Source organism: Prunus avium, chromosome 1, assembly GCF_965620075.1.
Source record: "Prunus avium chromosome 1, drPruAviu1.hap1.1, whole genome shotgun sequence".
In the NCBI taxonomy this organism is placed as follows: Eukaryota; Viridiplantae; Streptophyta; class Magnoliopsida; order Rosales; family Rosaceae; genus Prunus; species Prunus avium.
The window spans coordinates 53,292,854-53,312,535 of NC_142284.1; the positions used below are offsets into that span (position 1 = coordinate 53,292,854).

At 36.1% G+C, this 19,682-nt stretch overlaps 2 protein-coding genes across 2 annotated transcripts; both read right to left on the reverse strand.

The window, feature by feature from the left end:
• Positions 1–5,859: 5,859 nt before the first annotated feature.
• Positions 5,860–7,163, reverse strand: LOC148298008 (uncharacterized). The gene has a single exon (XM_088247321.1). The coding sequence runs from the start codon at positions 6,763–6,765 to the stop codon at positions 6,049–6,051; it is 717 nt and encodes a 238-aa protein (XP_088103447.1). The 5' UTR covers positions 6,766–7,163; the 3' UTR covers positions 5,860–6,048.
• A 4,209-nt stretch (positions 7,164–11,372) lies between these two features.
• LOC110773728 (uncharacterized) lies at positions 11,373–12,474 on the reverse strand. The gene has a single exon (XM_021978251.2). It carries the CDS (start codon positions 12,175–12,177, stop codon positions 11,452–11,454), a length of 726 nt encoding a protein of 241 aa, XP_021833943.1. The 5' UTR covers positions 12,178–12,474; the 3' UTR covers positions 11,373–11,451.
• Between the last annotated feature and the right edge of the window lie 7,208 nt (positions 12,475–19,682).

Below are 19,682 nucleotides of genomic sequence, written 5' to 3' on the forward strand. Positions count from 1 at the left end.
AAAAATTTATGTTTGTAAACAAATTTTTTATTGCATTGCGGATTACATGGAAACATAAAATTCCTATGTTTCTAGAATATTGTGTGAAGTATGGTTTGGATTGATAGTCTAGCAATTAAGTATTTGTTTCGGAGAGCATTTTTGCTCACTGCTTTAACCCAAGGTGTATCATCACCACCCTTCTCAACATTTGACACGTTTCCATGAGTATAACTATGGTTCCATAAATACAAAGTAAAAATTAACTATGGTTAGGCCTATAGACACATATCAAATGTTGAGAAGAGTAGTGATGGTACACCTTAAGTTAAAGTGGTGAGCAAAAATATTTCATTTGTTTCGCAACTATGTTAGAGAAAATTGCCCTATCCTATATATTGATATAAGATTAATACAACTTAATTATCCTAAACCCCTAAACCCTAAGATTAAGAACATATGAATTAGCAGAAAAATTAGACATAGAGAGAGGGGGAGAGATTTAAATAAACATTACCTAGTTGTTATTGGTCGATTTCAAAAACTTCCCCTTAATTAGGTCTTCCAAAACAAAGGATATCCTGTGTGGACCACAATATTCAAGACCAATTAATCAATCATCGAGAACATTAATAAGCTTGCAAATCCATCAATTAAAAGAAACATATATAATCCAATTACATTCATGCTAAATATATATGCTATAAGTTACAAAGAGGGAAGCATAAAGTACTTTCGTCGTGGGTGGTCGTCGTGGCTCCCCTGAGCGCCAGCTCCGCCCCTGTCGACGACAAGTCTCTTGTTCTCCATGCGAAAGGTAAATTTGCCGCAGGAGATGAAGTCGTGTGCTGAGAATATCTTCACACAACTCATCTTACCATCATTTGATCCTTTCACGAAGAGCTTGATGTCTCTTCGACGACCAGAGTCCACCGAATGACTATGGAACCCCGTTGACCTGATCCGCCTGCGCTTCTGAGGCAGCAGTTGAATCGGGTCCGCGTATTCGCCGTCTGAATCTCCTGCTGGACACTCTTTTAACTCTAAAATCTCATCAGTGAGGTTCACTAGTTCAATCTGACGAGAGAACATGGAACCCATATATTAATTTGCTCTATCAAATGTGTGTGTGCCCAACGTGGTGATCAATATATAGGCAGCTTCCAAACTATGAGATATACTCGCATTCTCAGTTCTATGTCACCCACCAAGGTTAACTGACAAACTGTTTCTAGAAGGCCAACCGTTTGCTCTAATGTCTTCATTTGTAAGGTCTGCGTGATAAAATAAATAGAAAATTTGGCATAAGTCCAATTATGAGGAGAGATTTTGGGTGCAATCCACATGAGGAGAGATTTTGGGTGCAATCCACGCAGAAATTGTTGTTAATCCAAGTCCTTTGACTTTTGCGCCACATAAGATTACATGCCTATTTCAATTTATTGATATTTACTTTTTTTTTTTTTGGGTACCTAAAACATAAATAAGGTAAATTATGAATTCCTAAAACTGGTAAGTTATTGATTTGTAGGATATTAATTATCATATTTGATTTGAATTTAATTGCAAATCTATTTATTGAATTCTGAAATTTTCCCAAGGTATACCGACATCAAAATTTGTAATAAGAGTTCATAAAAACTTCATACCTTAACAATAGGTAAGGTACCTATGCATATACCTCGTATGCAGTATGCAGGTAATTAAACCCATAAATTACCTCTGGTCGAGGTAATTAAATCCATAAATTACCTCTAGTCTAGGTAGTTATACCCTCTAGCCCAGCTAATTGAACTCATATAATATCTTGGTATGAATCTTTAAACTCTGAGATAAAAATACATACAAAATTTCTTTGGAAAAAAAAAATACTATTACATGGAAGACATGTACGTATGTATATAAATATGAACCTCCAGAAAAAACTGCTTAAGAAAACTAAAGAAAAAAACACTTACCTGTAAGGCAGGTACATATATACCTGTATGTATTAACATTATTTATCTGTATGTCAGGTACATAATTTAATGTGGGTGCTTATCTGATCGATTGGTATAACATGTGAGTCTTTACTTTTTATCGATTAAATTGTATTTTATCTATATATTAGGAATATTATCAAGGAAAAAAAATTCAAAATTTGGAATTCAATTTCAAGGAAATAATGCATTAAATTTAGATTTTTAATGTGTTTTCCTTATTTACCTTAAAGGGTAAAATCGGCACAACAAAAAAGTAATAAATGTCAAAGGACCTACATCTAAAACCAAAAACACGAGGACTAGACCCAATAACAGCTAATCGTTTTGGACCTAGATTTAAGAACCCCTAAAATAAACCTTAGTTGAGAGAGAGAGAGAGAGAGAGAGAGAGAGAGAGAGAGAGAGAGAGAGAGAGAGAGAGAGAGAGAGAGAGAGAGAGAGGCATAGAGCAACAGAGTACAAATGAGTAAAATAAGAGTGAAATATCGTCACCCAACATAAGGTCATCTTTCAATCAAAATATGATCATTGTCTTTCTATATTATATTTTTATGGGTTTATGTTAGAAATCCGTTATATATACCCTGGCAATTTCTTTCTGGAAATATAAACATACATTGAGGACGAATGAGGATAATATAAACATTTTAAAGAGGAAGCCGGCATGGCATTTTCTTTAGACGTGTAGTCGCCATTCTTAAGTACGTCATATGGCACAAGTGAGACTTGTGAAACTTATGTTTCTTTTTTCAAATAAAAAAATAGTAAATTTGACTTTCCTCCTTCAAAACAGGAGTATTTGAACTAATTTTATTATTCATTTGCATAAAATTAGGGGATGTAAAACAATCAGCCACTAAATAAAGATATAGTGGCATAATTGTAAATAAATCAACTTATATGGACACATTGTCATCCAATTTTAAAATTGGGTTTTACTTAAATGTTGTCTTATTGTTGGGTTATCGTGTATGATTTTTAAGTTGTAAGGGCTTATTTTAGTATGACCCATAAAAAAAATACAAGCGAGGAGGGAGGAATAGAATATCTGACCTTGGACGCGACAGTAAAATGTTTTTAAGTACTTGAACTACAAGTTCCTTGTGATGTTTCATTCGTTATTAGAACTGCAAGTAGAGATCAATTCTAGGTTCATGAACTAAATGAAACTTCTTGGTTTATAATATAACAATACTAATAATAATATTTAAGAGTTAATTTATTATGGCTTGAAACATATGAAACGAGTTATTCCAAATTTTTTGGACTAAACACTTCTAGAATCGGATGAAGGATCTAGCTTGCATGGACAATGTCCACGCTTTTGATCAACTGCACGACTACTATAAATACTTCTAAAATATATTTATTTTAAAATCCATTTTGATAGAAAGTAAAGAGCAATACCCAATTGCCATGTAATGAGCTCGAAATAATTGAACGGCCCGGTTCAAATATCAGAGCTGGGCCTATGGTAATTTCAGAAAAGCCCTATATCCACTTCAAGTTGGCTTTCTATTTTTTTTTTTCTTCTTCATTTTCTCTTCCTTTTCATTCTTTCCTTTTTAATTTTTATTTTATAAGCAGTAATTTAAATTACTCTAAATTAATCTAAACTAATTGAATAGTAATGACTCTATTAAGAGTGCTGCTAAACGAACCCTAAAATTAACTGAGTACACCAGACTACCAAACTATTTATTGAATTACGAATTTACCATAATATAAAATGACCATAAAGGATATATTGAATTGTGAAACAAATATAAATTTAATAAGTATATCCTACTCACAATATTCAACCCTAATCAAACGTAAAGAAGTTTTGGTGGGTTAAGCAGCAAGTTCGGCAACGAATATTTAATAACTTTGATAATATTTCCTTTTTGCTCCGCTATTTTGGGAGCTCAACATTCACCTCTTCTTTCTTCCATGTGCAGTTATTGTGTTTCACCTGTGGCTATATTTATTTTTGGAACTCTATGTATATTTCTGAATATATATAATTAAAAATCAGGTATATTCTTGAAATAATAATTCAGTCAGCAGAGGATGCAGGTCCATTACGTACAATTGTGCAGCAGTCGTACACACGAGGCTTTCCCCGTGAAGTGAAGGACGAACTTGACAACACATGCAGATTCTGGTCCCAGGTCTCACCACATATATCTTTGGTCCACATGCACACTCCAATCTTAGGTAAAGTCATCATCTCATCGATATTCCTTGCTGGGGTAGGGTGGCTTACTTAGTTGGCTTTTAGCTTGTTAGCATAGACGATGTACCTATTTCATCTTTTTGTTAAATATTAGGGTTAATTACAGTTTGGTACCCTGAAGTTGTACTCTTAAGGCATGTTAGTCCCTATATTTTCAATTTTAACAATCACGTACCCTTAGTTTGTAAATTTTTTGCAATGTAGTTCCGCCGTTAGGGTTTCTATTATATCTCTCTGTTAATTGCCTACGTGGCGTTGTGGGTCCCACATTTTTTAATTTTTTAAATTTTAAATTGATTAAAATATGAATAAAATATTTAAAATCAAAAAATTTCTCTCTCTCTCTACAACGAACCCAGAACCCAGCTATCTCTCTCTTCTCTCTGCTCTCTAAACACCACCACCTGCAAACTATCCACACCCCAGCTTGCAACCACACCCCCACGAACCCAGAAACCCATACCCGATTTCTTCCCCCCAACCCAGATTTCTTCTCCCCCCCCTCCCCCAATTTCTCCCCCCACCCAGTTATCTATTACAAAGAAAACCAATAAATCCTGTCTCAAAAACAATAGTCTGATAACACCCTAGAAATCAAATCATGCAATTATATGAATAAAATATTAAATTTCTTCCCCCTCCCAGAAATCCTTCCTTCCAATTTCTTCCCCCCAATTCCTCCCGATTTCTTCCCCTCCATGATGGCGTCAAGGAAGTCCAGATCAAAGGGGATGGAGATGAGGAGCGAGTCGATCCATGAGGTGAGGTCGGAGGGGTTGTAGAGAAAGGCGTCGGAGGCGAGCTGGGAGAGGTCATTGGGGGAGTTGACCATGATGGTCTCAATGCGCTCGAGGGGCTGAATGACATGTAGGTTAGAGGAGCGGACCTTGTAGCTGGCATCGGCCATATAGCCTTCGATCTCAGTGGATGGTGGAAGAAGAAATCGAAGAAGGGGGGGGGGGGAGAGAATAGATCTATGTGGGGGTAAGTAATTTGGGGGGAGGAGGGGTAGGGGGAAGAGAATAAATTTGGGTGGGGGGAAGAAATTGGGGGAGGGAGAAGAAATCTGGGTTGGGGGGAAGAAATCGGGGTCTGAGTTTCTGGGTTCATGGGGATGTGGTTGCAGGCTGGGGTGTGGATAGTTTGCAGGTGGTGGTGTCATGGGGTAGAGAGTAGAGAGAAGAGAGAGAGAGCTGGGTTCTGGGTTCGTTGCAGAGAGAGACAGAGAGACAGAGAGAGACAAATTTTTTGATTTTTTTGATTTTTAATATTTTATTCATATTTTAATCAATTTAAAATTAAAAAAATTAAAAAATGTGGGACCCACAATGCCACATAGGCAATTAACAGAGAGATCTAACAGAAACTCTAACGGCGGAACCACATTGCAAAAAATTTACAAACTAAGGGTACGTGATTGTTAAAATTGAAAAGATAGGGACTAACATGCCTTAAGGGTACAACTTCAAGGTACCAAACTATAATTAACCCTAAATATTATACCCTATTTCTTGAAGGGCAGCTTAGCTTATCAGACTGTATAGGTTAATTGTTTTGGTACTAGGTACTTTGCTTTCATAGTAAGTAAAGTTTATAGATTAATTTGATGATATGGAAGCAAGAGAAGCCAACTTTTTTTATTTTATGTGCTGAAGTAAGAAACTTATCTCTTATCATGCCTAATTCTTTAATAATACTCAGAAAATCGCATTCATTCGAATTCTTATTTATGAAATCTGTCGACGCACAAAATCATATAAATCATTGCATGTTAAATGACGAGCATGAAAATATGGAAAACTTGATTGTTGGTTCCAATCTACTTGGATAACCCTATAGCTCAAACCTAGAACTGTTGAACTCGAAGCCCTAGAATTGGGTGCAGATGCTCACACACTTGGCGCCTTCACAAACCCTAATGCATTTACCAGTGTTGACGACGGATATCGGGGGTGTGCATTGAAGAGCTTTCTTGCAAGGAATGGTCCAGCAACCCACAATCACGATGACGGCAAAGCTTATAAACAGACCCATACAAATTACATAGTAAAAGTCAAGTAGATGATTTGTAACAACAGGCATGACCCTCCGCCTTAGTCCCGATTCATCCTTAATTTCTACAGTCATAGGATGTTGAGAAGCCTCTGGATGTTTAATTTTCTTCGTATCCCAGTACGATAATATTTTAGCCTTCAGCCGTTGATCTGAAGGTGAAGTTTCTAGCTTGCTCAGATCACTTTCCAATTCAATGAGCTCACTCTTAGTTTGGTGTCTCTGCATGACGCGTTTTTTATAATTGCTTCCAATTACAAGCAATGAAACCAAGTTGAGTATGGCTGCTATCAGAGAGAGGCTGAAAAGGAACCAGCGATCTGAGCATCTGAGCGCTGTGGTGGCAGTGACGATAGGCCCCAAAATAAGTCCTTGAAAGACGAAGTAGTAGTTTGCAAGGTTGAAGGAGCTCGTTTGAAGATGATTTACTTGATCATCCTGCTTCTCAATTGTAGTTTGCAGCTCCTGTTTTCTTTTATCCATGTTTTCTTTCAATTCTTTGTCACCATTTGGGGGACATGGATGGGTGTCCATTAATCTGCAGCACGCTCAAAGTAAGAGAGCTAGAGAGATAAGAATACAGAGAGTCTTAGAGTAAAGTCCCCTCCTCGTCCATGCAACTTATATACACAGAGATAGTTCTGTTGGCTTTTTGAATAAGCCAATACACTCACTCTGACACTCAGCTCAAATGGGTTAGTGCCATAGTGGAAACGATACCCTAGGCACAATGTGTGTGAATAACCCCTCCTCATTCCTGCCTTTGATAAATAACAAATAATAATAAAAAGTCAAGATTTTTCGGTGCCTTTGTTAAAGGACGGATTTTACATTGATAATGTTGTCGACCACGCCGGATCAACCCAAAAATCAGAGGAAAAAGATAGCGGAGGAAAGTTGCTCGCTGCGCAAACTTACTGCTTCTCCGTTCATAAGTGTGAACATCTCTTTGGCAAAATTTACATTGTGGAAAGGGATTTACACTTGAACCTTCTTTTGCGTTACAGATCACCCACACACAAGATTTCTACTCTGTAATTCAATTATTTCAAGCGTGTCTAGTGGAGGGACCCCTCTATTTTGTCTCAAATGATAATTCGCAATTATTTCAAGCGTATCAACAAGGCCCACCCAAGAGAGAAATCATGCAATAGCACTGTAACAAGTGGTAGTACGGACCAATAAAATGATGACATATTTGCTTCTTGAGGAGAACCAAAGAGTTGAAAAAAAAATTGCAGAAATTTGGGCAGTGAGGAGGAAAGGTGCTATTTGGTGCAGTTTTTACCATACAATTTTCCAAGAAGGTTTCAAGGGTGACTTTAACGCCAGTATCAAACCGACGTTAGCTCCTTTCTTCCTTTAGTTGCAGCTGTCCAGTTCTCAGCGTTTCATTCGTATGTACTACTACCTGGCAAATGCCACGTGGTAGTACTGTATCATTGTATAATTTCTCCTCTACCAGAACCTTGACAATGAAGAGCTCTTACTCAAACGTTAATAAAGACGTTTATAACGTATTTTATGAGCTGAAACCATTGTTGAAACCCTAGTAGTCAGTGCAGATGCTTAAGTTTTTGTCCCGAACGTTTATAAGGGATAGAATCTAGCTAGGGTAGCTAAGACCGTTCTACGTACATGAACTTTGTTTTTGTCCCAAACTATTTGGATAATTATTCCCAGGAGCTGAAACCATTGTAGAAACCCTAGTAGTCAGTGCAATTGCTTATGCACTTGGCACCTTCACAAAACCTAATGCATTTATCAATATTGGATACTGGGTGCTTACATTGATCAGCTTCCCTGCAAAGAATGGTCCAGCAACCCACAATCACGATGATGGCATAGGTTACAAACAGAGCCATGCAAATTACAAAGTATAATTTACATTTACGATCTGCACAAGGATCAACAAGGAAGATCCTTCTATGCCGTTGTGTCGGTTTATCGTCTGTGCTTGTAGGATACTCAGAACCAACCTGTTTCTTTCCGGAACTTTGAGGTTGAGTTTGATCTGATGGCTCCAATTCTTTACCAGAAATTTTTGGTTGTGTTGAACTCCCATGTCTATTACGTTGTGAACATTCTAGAATGGTCAATTCAGTGTGCAGCTAATTAATTAGTTGTTACCTCTTGTTTTCGTTTAAAATATAAATAATCTTGGGGATTGGGAGGGGCTCCTCGAAGTGTAGGTTCTCTATCCTTGGGCATTGAGGGTGGATGTTTCGTTTTTTGATCTTCACTAAATAGCTAATCCGATTGTTTTGAGCTTATACTTTCTTTGGAATATATTCCGGAAAGTACTATCCCTAGATTTGATTGTTTTGAACTTAATTACTGTCATTGTGTATTTTTGCTTTTTTAATGGAATTTCCTTCTGGCAAAAAAGCTGACCTAATATTGCCTAATTGTTGGCTCTGTAATATTTGAACTCAAGGGAGTGGTATGTTTGTCTTGGCATTACTGGAGTTGTAGTCTGAGCTATATCTTTGAGTATTACTATTAAACCCTAAGTTAAAGAGAAAACTCTTGCCTTTTTATGTGACTAGAATTTGGATTAAGAGTCCAAACGATGTCAAGGAATGCAAAAGAAACAATAAACCCAGCACAGGCTAAGTGGCTAAACGAGGCCAAAACCCCAGCGTTTTTTTTTTGGAAAGGTTCCAGTCACAATTGTTAATTGGGAAGTAGCCCAATTTCACAGTCTCAACACATGTCGCATCACTCAAGTCCATATTAGGTTCCTTGACCTTCCGATGCGGGACAGATACTCTCAACACTTTTGTAGAATATATCTATATAGCTAATGAATCACTCTAGATATGTTACGTACACGCATGTGCAAGTGTATGTAATCTGATCAACATTATACTACACTTTATATTTATGTAAAAGTCACTCATGTTACTTATTTTTCCTTACGCGTAAGATATTTGCTTCTCACACCACACCTTTTAGTCTTCAATGTATCCGGCTCTGCAAGATAGAACATGAAAGCAATTCAGTACCTACTACCTACTCAGCTTTTTCTTTTCTTTTGAGTGTCTAGCTATATATGTGTTTCAGTGCATATGCGTGTTACTTTTATCCTTTTTTTGACATGCATTTGTGAGTGGATGTCCAACGTCAAGCTTGAAGCATCAGATAAACAACTAATGGATGTTTTACTTAAAACAAAACTGAGGATAGGCAGGGCATCTCGTGCAATCAGTGGGCACTTTCAAGTCTCATGAGTTCGGCTCAAGCTCAAAATTATAATTCAAATTCCGTTGTTTTTATAGAAAGTAAAAAACCCAACTGCCATGTGGGCTGCTCAGGCTGTGTACAAGTCTAGCGGCCCGGTTCAATTTAGTTTTCTTTCTCTTCCTTTTCCTTCTTTTATTTTTATTTTTTATAAGCTATAGTTTAAATTAATCAAAACTACGCGAATCCTAGTAAGAGCTCTATTAATTATGTTTTTGGATTTTATTTTAAAATTTTATTCTTGTGAAGTTGTACCGTATATTCAAGGTAAAAGCATCCACAATGGTTGTGTATAAATTTTGAGGTGTAAAGCCACTTTTACATCTCCTTTACACATCCGAGAATGTAAATGTGATTTTTGCTCTAATGGAGAAGATGAAAATCCAAATATGTATATTTAATTTTCTTGTGTTAATTTTTTTTTTCGTTAACTTTTTAAAATTAATTTTGTGTGTGTTAGGTTTATTTTGTTTTTCCAAACAAATGGACCTAAAAAAATTTCAATTCAGATAAGATATGATTTCATCGAACTAAAAACTTTGGATCGTACAGTACATTTAATTTGAACCATTGGTATCTTATTACGTTTTTGCACACAATTCAAGATCCATTATTTTTCTGATTTGCACACAAATCAAGACCCAACATGATAGGATTTGATCTCATCTTTAACCGTTGATCGCCATGTTACTTTGTTTGGAGAGTGCTCTTTTACTTGCGCATAGAGGGATAGTAGCTCAACCTTTTTCAGCTGCTCTTCTTTCTCCTCTTTCCTCATTTCTTGCTTGCAGGGTCCGCAAAGTGGGTGTAAAAATGGATGTAAATTAGCATCTTTTTATCCGCATCTATAGCTAGTGGCTAATGTAAATATGCAAGCATTTACATCCTCCCACTGCAGCAATTTCCAACAGCAATAGGTGTAAATTTAGAATACATCCACCTTTACACACTAGCAATATGAATGCTCTAAGGGTCGTTTTGAACAACAAACACCAATACCAAATAAATGGATTTATCAAATAAAGATAATATTTTTCACAATTTTGTGGAGTATTTTTTTCTTTTTGCTCCGCTATTTTACCTGCTCAACGTCCATTTCTTCTTTCTTCCATTTGCAGTTGTTGTACCTGTGGCTCTATTTATTTTTGGAACTCTGTCTATATTTCTGATTATATGTATATATATATGTGATTAAAAATCAGGTAGATTCTTGTAATAATTCAGTCGGCAGAGGATGCAGGACCATTACGTACAGTTAGCCCCACTCATAATTACGCACGAGACTTCCCCCGTGAAGTGAAGGACCAACTTGACAAAGCTCCCAGGTCCCAGCACAGGCAGATTGTCTCTTCTTTTGGTCCACATGCAAACTCCAAATTTAGGTAAATTGTTAAGGATAATTCAAAACACAATGCAAACACCCGACTGCTTACCTCCTTACAAATTACGGTTAGATATATGTGTAAAAATAATTTATCAAAAATATAAAAAGAAAAATTTCTACAAGCATATACATATTATCATTGGCAAGAATATAGGTGTTCCTACTTACAAGGGAAGTATTTTTTTCAATTGTTAGTCTCATCGATAAATGTACCTATTCCTTTGTGGGGTACCTACTTCATGTTTTTGTTAAATATTAGCGTAAATAACAAAAAGATAGCGTATAGAAAAATAAATATGATGATATTGAAGTAAGAAAGAAAAAACAGAGTTGCAAGCAGAAAAAGGCCAACTTTTTTTATTTTATGTGCTGAAGACTTAAATTCATCCTAATCTTATATTTTATTTGAGGTCCGATTCTTTAATAACACTCAGAAAGTCATATTCATTCTTATTTGTGAAATCTGTACATGCACAAAATCATATAAACTATTATAGATTAAATGACCAGCATCAAAATAAGGTAAACTTTATTGTGGTTCCAATCTACTTGGATATAGCTCAAAGCTATATAGAACTGTTGAACTTGAAGCCCTAGAATTGGGCGCAGATGCTCATACACTTGGCACCTTCACAAACCCTAATACATTTATCACCGTTGGTGTTCGATATCGGGGGTGTGCATTGAAGAGTTTTCTTGCAAGGAATGGTCCAGCAACCCACAATCACGATGACGGCAAAGATTATAAATATACCCATGCAAAGTACAAAGTAGAACTCACGTAGATGATTTGTAACAACGGGAATGACCCTCCTTCTATGCCTTCCTTCCGGTTCATCCTTAATTTCTACGGTCGTAGGATGTTGAGAAGCAACCTCTGGATGTTGAATCTTTGTCGTATCCCAGTAGGTTAATATTTTAGTTTTGAGCCTTTGATCTGAAGGTGAAGTTTCTAGCTTGCTCAGATCACTTTCCAATTCAATGAGCTCCCTCTTGGTTTGGTGTCTCTGCATGACGCTTCTTTTATAATTGCTTCCAATTACAAGCAATGAAACCAAGTTGAGTATGGCTGCTATCAGAGAGAGGCTGAAAAGGAACCAGCGATCTGAGCATCTGAGCGCTGTGGTGGCAGTGACGATAGCCCCCAAAATAATTCCTTGAAAGACGAAGTAGTAGTTTGCAAGGTTGAAGGCGCTCGTTTGAAGTTGATGTACTTTATCATCCTGCTTCTCAATGGTAGTTAGCAACTCCTGTTTTCTTTTCTCCATGTTTTCTCTCTTTTCTTTGTCACCATTTGGTGGACATTGATGGTTAGCCATATTCAAACTATAAGAGAGCTAAAGATAAGAATGCAAGGAGTCTTAGAGTAATTAAATTTCCCTCCTCCTCCATACAACTTATATACACAGAGATACTTGTTGGCTTTTTGAATCAGCCAATACACTCTCACTGACCCTCCCACTCTGCTCCACACGTTATTATACAAGATACACAACAAAAGACAATGGGATCAGGGACGGACCCAACATTTCAAAATGGAGTGGACTAGATTTACCTTATTGAACTGTTAGATTTTAGGCTCGGCTAAACCCTTAAGGGAGGCTTATGGAATTGATCATAAATATATATAAATGTAATATGAGAACATATCATTTTTATTTTATTTGTTTAAAAGGCCTATTTTACACTAACAATGCCAGCAACTTTTCATCATATATGCTTAAACATTAACACTAACTATAAGAAAAGAAAAAAAACTAACCTGATAGCCCAGGTTGTACATAGCATAGGTCCGTCCCTGAATGGGATAGTACCATAGTGGAAAGGCACGAGTGTGTGTGAATAACCTCCTTCCCTTCCTACATTCGACAGAAAAAAAAATAAATAAATAAAGGCATGATGTATTTTGTATTGATGATTGTGGACCGAATCAACCCAAAAAATAGAGGTAAAAACATAACGGAGGAAAGTGGCTCTATGTGCAAATACACGCCAGATCAACCCAAAAAACAGAGAAAAAAGATCGCGGAGGAAAGTTGCTCGCTTCTCAGTTCAAAAGTATGATCTCTTTTGGAAAAATTTACACCGTTGACTTTGCGTTACAGATCACCCACACACAAAGCTTGAGCATATATGCGTGGCTTAAATGAATCAAGGTTTGTTGCTCTGTAATTCAATTATTTCAAGCGTGTGTCTAGTGGAGGGACCCCTATTTTGTCTTCATGGATAATGGGCTGGTGATCTGGGGGTCTGAAAAATTTGAGATGCTCTTCTTTTTGGGATCGTCTCTTCCACCAGAGAAAATGTGTCACATTGGACTTTTGGTTCATATAGTTGACCCCACTGAACCAACAAATGCATAACCCAACTTCCAACGTCCGAATCATATGCTTGATTATCTCCACCAACAAGCAATGCAAGTGGTATGTATATATGCTTGATTAATTTCAAAGTAACAAATCATGTGTGTACATACCTTCTTTCCTCTGAAGAGCTTGATGTCTCCAACGATCAGAATCCACTGAATGACGATGGAACCGCCTGCGCTTCTGATGCAGTAGTTGGGACAGCTTATTCGCCATCTGAATCTCCTGCTGGACACTCCCTTTTAGCTCTAAACCCTCATTCGTCTAGTTCACAAGTTCAGTCTGACTAGAGAGCATGGAACCCATTTGCCTTGTTAGAGCATCCGCAATGATGCTCTCTATTTCTTAGCTAAAATTTAGCTAAAAATATAAGAAAGCTATTTTAGGAGCTCTCTAAAAAAATTTCAACTCCAACCATACTCCCTAATTTGGAGAGTCATAAATGCTATAACTCTTTTTTGATTGGTCCATCTCTATTAAAAACTAAAATAAAAAATAGTTAGCATTAAATAAAGGTTTGAAATACTCATTAAATAAGGCAGCATTAAATTATAGGGAGCCACTAGGAGTCCTTTCTCTCTCCTCAGATTTAGGAGCTCCTATAAAACTCCATATTTTAGGAGGTGGATAGGGAGCATGGTTGGAGTTACATTTTTACAATACCTCCCTAAAATTTGTCTAAGGAGGTGATTTAGGGAGCCCATTATTGTAGATGCTCTTACTTCTTAAGCACAAATGAGTGAGACTTGTGAAACTTGTTGTGACTTTTGCGTTTTGGCTGTGAAATATCAAGAAGTTATTCAAAGGCTTACTGCTACTGGCTTATCTTTGATTGATCTCCCACTGCCTTCACAACCATGTTTTTTGATGAATACTTGTTGTTTGTATTATAATCAACCGAGCACATTTGGCACCGGGGGACTGGCGCACAAACAAACTCACAGTCTGCCAAAGGTAAAATCCCAAAACACCGATGGTATAGGGATGCTGATGATGTTACTATATATTCAAACACATTCTCTGACATAAAGATTAAAATTAATAGTTGGATTTGGATCAAGAAAAATACAATAATCAATACTTTTAATAACCACTAGTCGATCTTCTGTCAAAATTGTTAGAGTTATATTAAGTATAGCTTAAGCAAAGTTTAAGACTTGAGATATCTTAGAATCCTCCTGACATACAATAATCAAAACAATAACTTCCCATTTCTATTTCAATTGCCATAAAATCTGGCCTACATAAAGGATAATATTTCCCTCCTTATGGTAAGGAGGAACTCCTCCTTACCTTCTATTGTAGCTCAACCACAAAGTGACATAAACTTGTCTACAAATGTTGTTAGTGGCAACTTGTAGAGGAATTTTGTTTTTTTTTTTTGTCAAAATGGTTGTTGAGAAATTAAGCTACGAGTTTAATAAAAGTGAAAAAGAAAAAAAGATGTTTTGACAATTCAAAAAGAGAGGAGACGTGTCATTTTGTGGTTGAGCCACAATAGAAAGTAAAGAAGAATTCCTTATGGGTAAGGAGGGAAGTATTCTCCCCACATGAATTGCACAGAGAAATTAAACCAGTATGCAAAATGTCGAGATGGCAACTAAATAATTGGGCCCATCAATCAGCAACCCGATAAAAGAAGGCCTGGGCTCCAGCTCTCACGCGAAAGAAAGGGTCATCCGCGCGTTGTTTAGGATATGCTTTCCAATAGCTTCTATCTAGGTGGTGCCTCGTTTTGGTGAACATAGACAGCAGAACCAAGGCAATACTTCGTCTTTTGGGTGTCATTTTTTTAGTTTTTTTTTTAAGTACAAGCGATTGAGGGAGGGGATTTACACAAATATTTATTGGGTGTTTGGGGATTTCGAACCTCTATCCATGTGAATGAAGGTGTAAGAGCTCAACCAATTAAGCTATGTCCCACTAATTTTTGTGTCGTCTTTGACTATTATTATAGTAGTCGTTTTTTGTTTACTTATTTTTTGGGGAATAGTAGTAGTTTAAATATGTTGCATACGTTTATACCTATCAACATTTCCACATAGTGCGTACCCAAAAAATAAACAGATAGAGGAATATACATTCACAACAGAAGAATATTCAAATGTTCATTTTGGTACATTTGATAACACTTAATATTTTCGATTACATACAGTCACAATACTTTTACAAGCACAATTACAAATAATAATAATAATAATAATAATAAATTTATTATACAAACAATTACATAAAATTTATACTATCAATTATTCCTAGATTCTTAAGACGGTTAATCCTAGCACAATATTTGAATTCAGAATTTTCTGGTTATTTTATTTTTAAGAATTCAACTTTGAATTCAGTTTGATTTTATACCACATTTACTAATCACATCTCTTATACTAATTAAAAAGGTGACGGTAAATATGGTTTAGAAAGAATTTTTCAAAATAAATTTTAATGGATTAATTTGCACGACAACGACTTACTATGAGGCCAGCTATGACTGACTTCTTGGTTTGTGGCATCACTTGCTATTACAGAGGATGGATCGACAGGCCATTAAGATTAGAATGGTGTAAGCAAGAAGGGCAAAGAAAACCAAGTAAATGAAGGCATATCTCTGATACACTTTCACCATATCACACTGCAATTTATGCTGCTCCTGATTATGCATATTGGATTGCTCTGAGCAGCACACTTGTACCTCCTGATCATGAATAGTTTTCTGAATCTTGTAGTGAATCAGCTCTCGTTCCATGAAGTTCATGTCATAGTGGTACTGCGCCCGCTCCCATTTGCCAACAAATATTCGGAAGGTCATGGAAAATATGAGAGCGATCAGGGAGCAGAGGCAGAATGGAATCCACCAATGTTGGCAAGAGATGTTAGGGTTTTGAGAGATGGACAAGAAAATGAGAGCTTGGAAGAAAATATAAGCGATGACCAGCTTTATGGTCGTTGCCTCGAAGTATCTTACTCTTGCTTCTTGTTTTTCGTTGATGGAACCCAATTCCGTGAAGCTCTTGTTCAATTTCTCTAGTAAAGTACCCATTTTAGGTTTTAACGAGCGCAAAGCTGAAGTGAGGTTTTCCTTCAAGCTAGGGAGGAGATATGTGACAAGAAAACCGGAGTATTTATAAAACTTTCTCTCGAGAAGGTTCCTTCGTTTTGCGTAAAGTCAGAAGTTTAGCATTCCTTGATGGAAACGTTTATTTTTTTTTAATATGCCGGGCAAGCTAATCTGACTTTTTCTTTCGAGAGACAGATGTATCCAAGAATTTATTTGTTTCATGACGGAATTTATATATTTGGAGCTAATGGGAAAAGAATTTCGAAGAAGGAAAAACACCCCCGTCTCCGAAATTTTACAAAAAAAAGAATTTGAAAATCAAACTTAGAAATGAACTGCAAAAATCATATAGATAAAAGAGATAAGGGTAGACCACGGGCTTTAACTTAAAAGAGGAGAAAATTTCTTTGCGGGAAATGAACAGAAGAGACCTGCTATATCCCATTGACTCATTGAGCTAGTTGTTTTTCATTTGCTTTAACTTCCACGAAAGAGATGTGTGAGCCAGGGTGTTTCTGGGTGTTTGGTAATTATGTGAAAGACTGACGGCCTTGATTGGCTTTAAAATAATGATAATTAACTACAAAAGTCAACTCTGTTCTCATTCTTTTTGCTGTTGAAAATATCAATCATTCCTTTCCCTTTCTCGAATGCCAAACGTGCACGGTTTTTAAATTCTACCTTTCAGCATCATCTTGTAAGCTCTTATATTCTTCCTTGTAATTTTCTTAATCATTGCTCATTTCAAATACCACTAATCTGCGGAATGTCTAATTAATTACTACTTCAAAATAATAACTATTTTCAAAAGAAAATCTTAGATCTGACAAGATTAGTGACGGACCTAGAATTTTTTTGAGAAAGGGGCAATCTTGTTATAAGATCTAAAGAAAATTGAATTCAAATGGCGGAACCAAAGCTTAGGGTTGTGTGAGTTGTACCATTTGAAAAACTAAGAACTTAGTATATACCCCAGATTGAAAAAGAAATAGAAAAAACACTTCACTCGTGAAAATAAAAATAAAAGTCTCTACTTTAAAAATAAAACTTAAGAATAAAAAATACCTCCAAAATCATCCTTAGCCTATAAAATCCAAATGCCATGAAAGGCTAACCCGAGTACCTGAAATTTGATTTCGGGATGTACGTAAATATCATGTTAACATGAAAATGGTAAAACAAATCCAGAGGAAGAAAAGAAAAGAAGACGAAGTTGTACGAGAATGAAGAAGAATTGGAAGAAAGAAAGGCGTACGCAATTTCTTGATCTAGAGGATTATGATGAACGTGGATGCTGCCACCCACCCACAAAGGTTGGTTTGAGCTGGCTAGCGTGCGCCAGGAGTAGAGAGAATAATTCAAGTTTTTATTTAATTTTATTCTTAATTTTTTAAGGGGTTGTTTGATAGGGAACGGATCCACTGTCCCCAATTTGGAGTCCCTTTCGTGTCCCTTTTCTAATTATTCGACACATGTCATATAACTTAACAGAAAGTTAACTTTGTTAACTTGTTTTATTTTATCATTAAAAAAAATCATTAAAAAAATATAAAAAATCCCTGAGACAAAAGTGCAGTGAACTTAAAAACCAATGCATCACAAAATGGAAGAGATATGAGACATGAGGAATCACAATCCCTAAGAAGAAGACATCTGAATCACAAAATGAAAACAACTCATCTTGTACGTAACACAAATACTAGAACGATGAAGAGACTCTTTGATTTACGAGAAAACAAAGGGAAGATACGTGAGTGATGAAATCAATTTGGAGAATTCTGATATAAAAAAAAAAAAAAAAACCAAGAAATCGATTTGGAGGAGATAAACTCACTCCTATTCAACCTCTCTGTTCACAAAATCAAATGAAATTGAAACCCAAAGAAAAAATCAACCAAAACCCAAAACAAATAACAAGCCAGAACTAAAGGGACACTCCAAGACCAAAATGAAACAAAACCGAGAAGGAATCAACAGTCCAAAAGAACAGAAGCAAATTCCAAAACCCAAAGATAACTCCCAAAAACAGTAGAAAACAAATAGAAAATTTGGACATCTTTAACAACAAGAAGCTCTCCACAACCAAAATTCATGCCCACATAGAAACAGCCAAAAGCACCTCACGATCAACTCGCACTTGCTCCATGGGATCCAAGGGGCATTGACTTTGGCCCTTGAAGGCAATGGCCACTAGGGTTACTGCTGGGATGCGTACGCTCTTTTACTTGGTATTTTCTGAGTTTTTAATTTTTTTAATGTCAAAAATAATAAAAAGAAGTTGACAGAGATAACTCTCTGTTAAGTTATATGATACATGTCAAATAACTAGAGAGGGGACACGAAGGGGACACCAAATTGGGGACATCGGATCCACTCCCTGTTTGATAACCATTTCATTTTCAGTTTTCAGTTTTCATTTTCACTTTTTAAAATGAAATCTGAAAACATATTTGGTAGCAGATTTCGTTTTCAGTTTTCAAATTAATCTTATTTTTTAAAACAACTTGAAAGTATTTTCAGTTTTCGTTTTTCATTTTTTTTGCGCTCCTTTTTCATTCACTAATTTTATATCACCACATATGAAATGCACTCCAGTCACTAAAACTTGGTATTTGGAACCTCCCAACTTTGACTGGCAATTCTTGAGTTTAGTCACAGAACCAGTGCAGGCCTCGAGACCTCCATATCCAAAATTCACCAACAAAAAAAAAAATCCTAATTCTAAAAAATTCACCGAAAAATACTATGAACTCTTTGCAACATGCACTTTCATTCTACGATCCCAAATCTCAAATTCACAATGTCACCCCAACAAACTCCATTTTCAAGTTCCACAGAAAACTGAAATTAGTAACCAAACAAGTTTTCAGTTTTAGTTTTCAAAAAATTAAAACTAAAAACTAAAAATTAAAAACTAAAAACTAAAATGGTTATCAAACAGGCCCTAAATACATGGCAAACACATCAACACAATTGTGAGCTCCAGGTGTATGTCCACAAAATAAGCACATTGAATGAGGAGTTAAATGAGTTAGTCTCCAACACTAGTAACGCTACACATTTATATATTTAGCTCACGCTTTACTGCGAAATCAATCAAGTAGCTCATGGACTTGCTTGCTATGTTTTATCTTTATCGTATGAGAAGTCTCCTCATTGATAACAGAAATGAAGAAGAAAGCTTAGAGAAAGTTCAAGAAGAATAGAGAGAATGAAATACAGAGGTTTCAATTCATTGAATGATTACAAACTTAAAGCTATAGTTTATATACTCCAGATTTAGCTTAAGTGCTAAGTAACCCACATGACGTGATGAGCACATGGGCTTTAGAGCTGTCTAAACTGATTATAACAACTCTAACTTCTAATGCTGACTAAGACTAATACACTATGATTAACACTC

Coding starts and splice junctions, on each gene's coding strand:
- LOC148298008 (XM_088247321.1), bottom strand. CDS start 6,765: ATGGACACCCATCCATGTCCCCCAAATGGTGACAAAGAATTGAAAGAA.
- LOC110773728 (XM_021978251.2), bottom strand. CDS start 12,177: ATGGCTAACCATCAATGTCCACCAAATGGTGACAAAGAAAAGAGAGAA.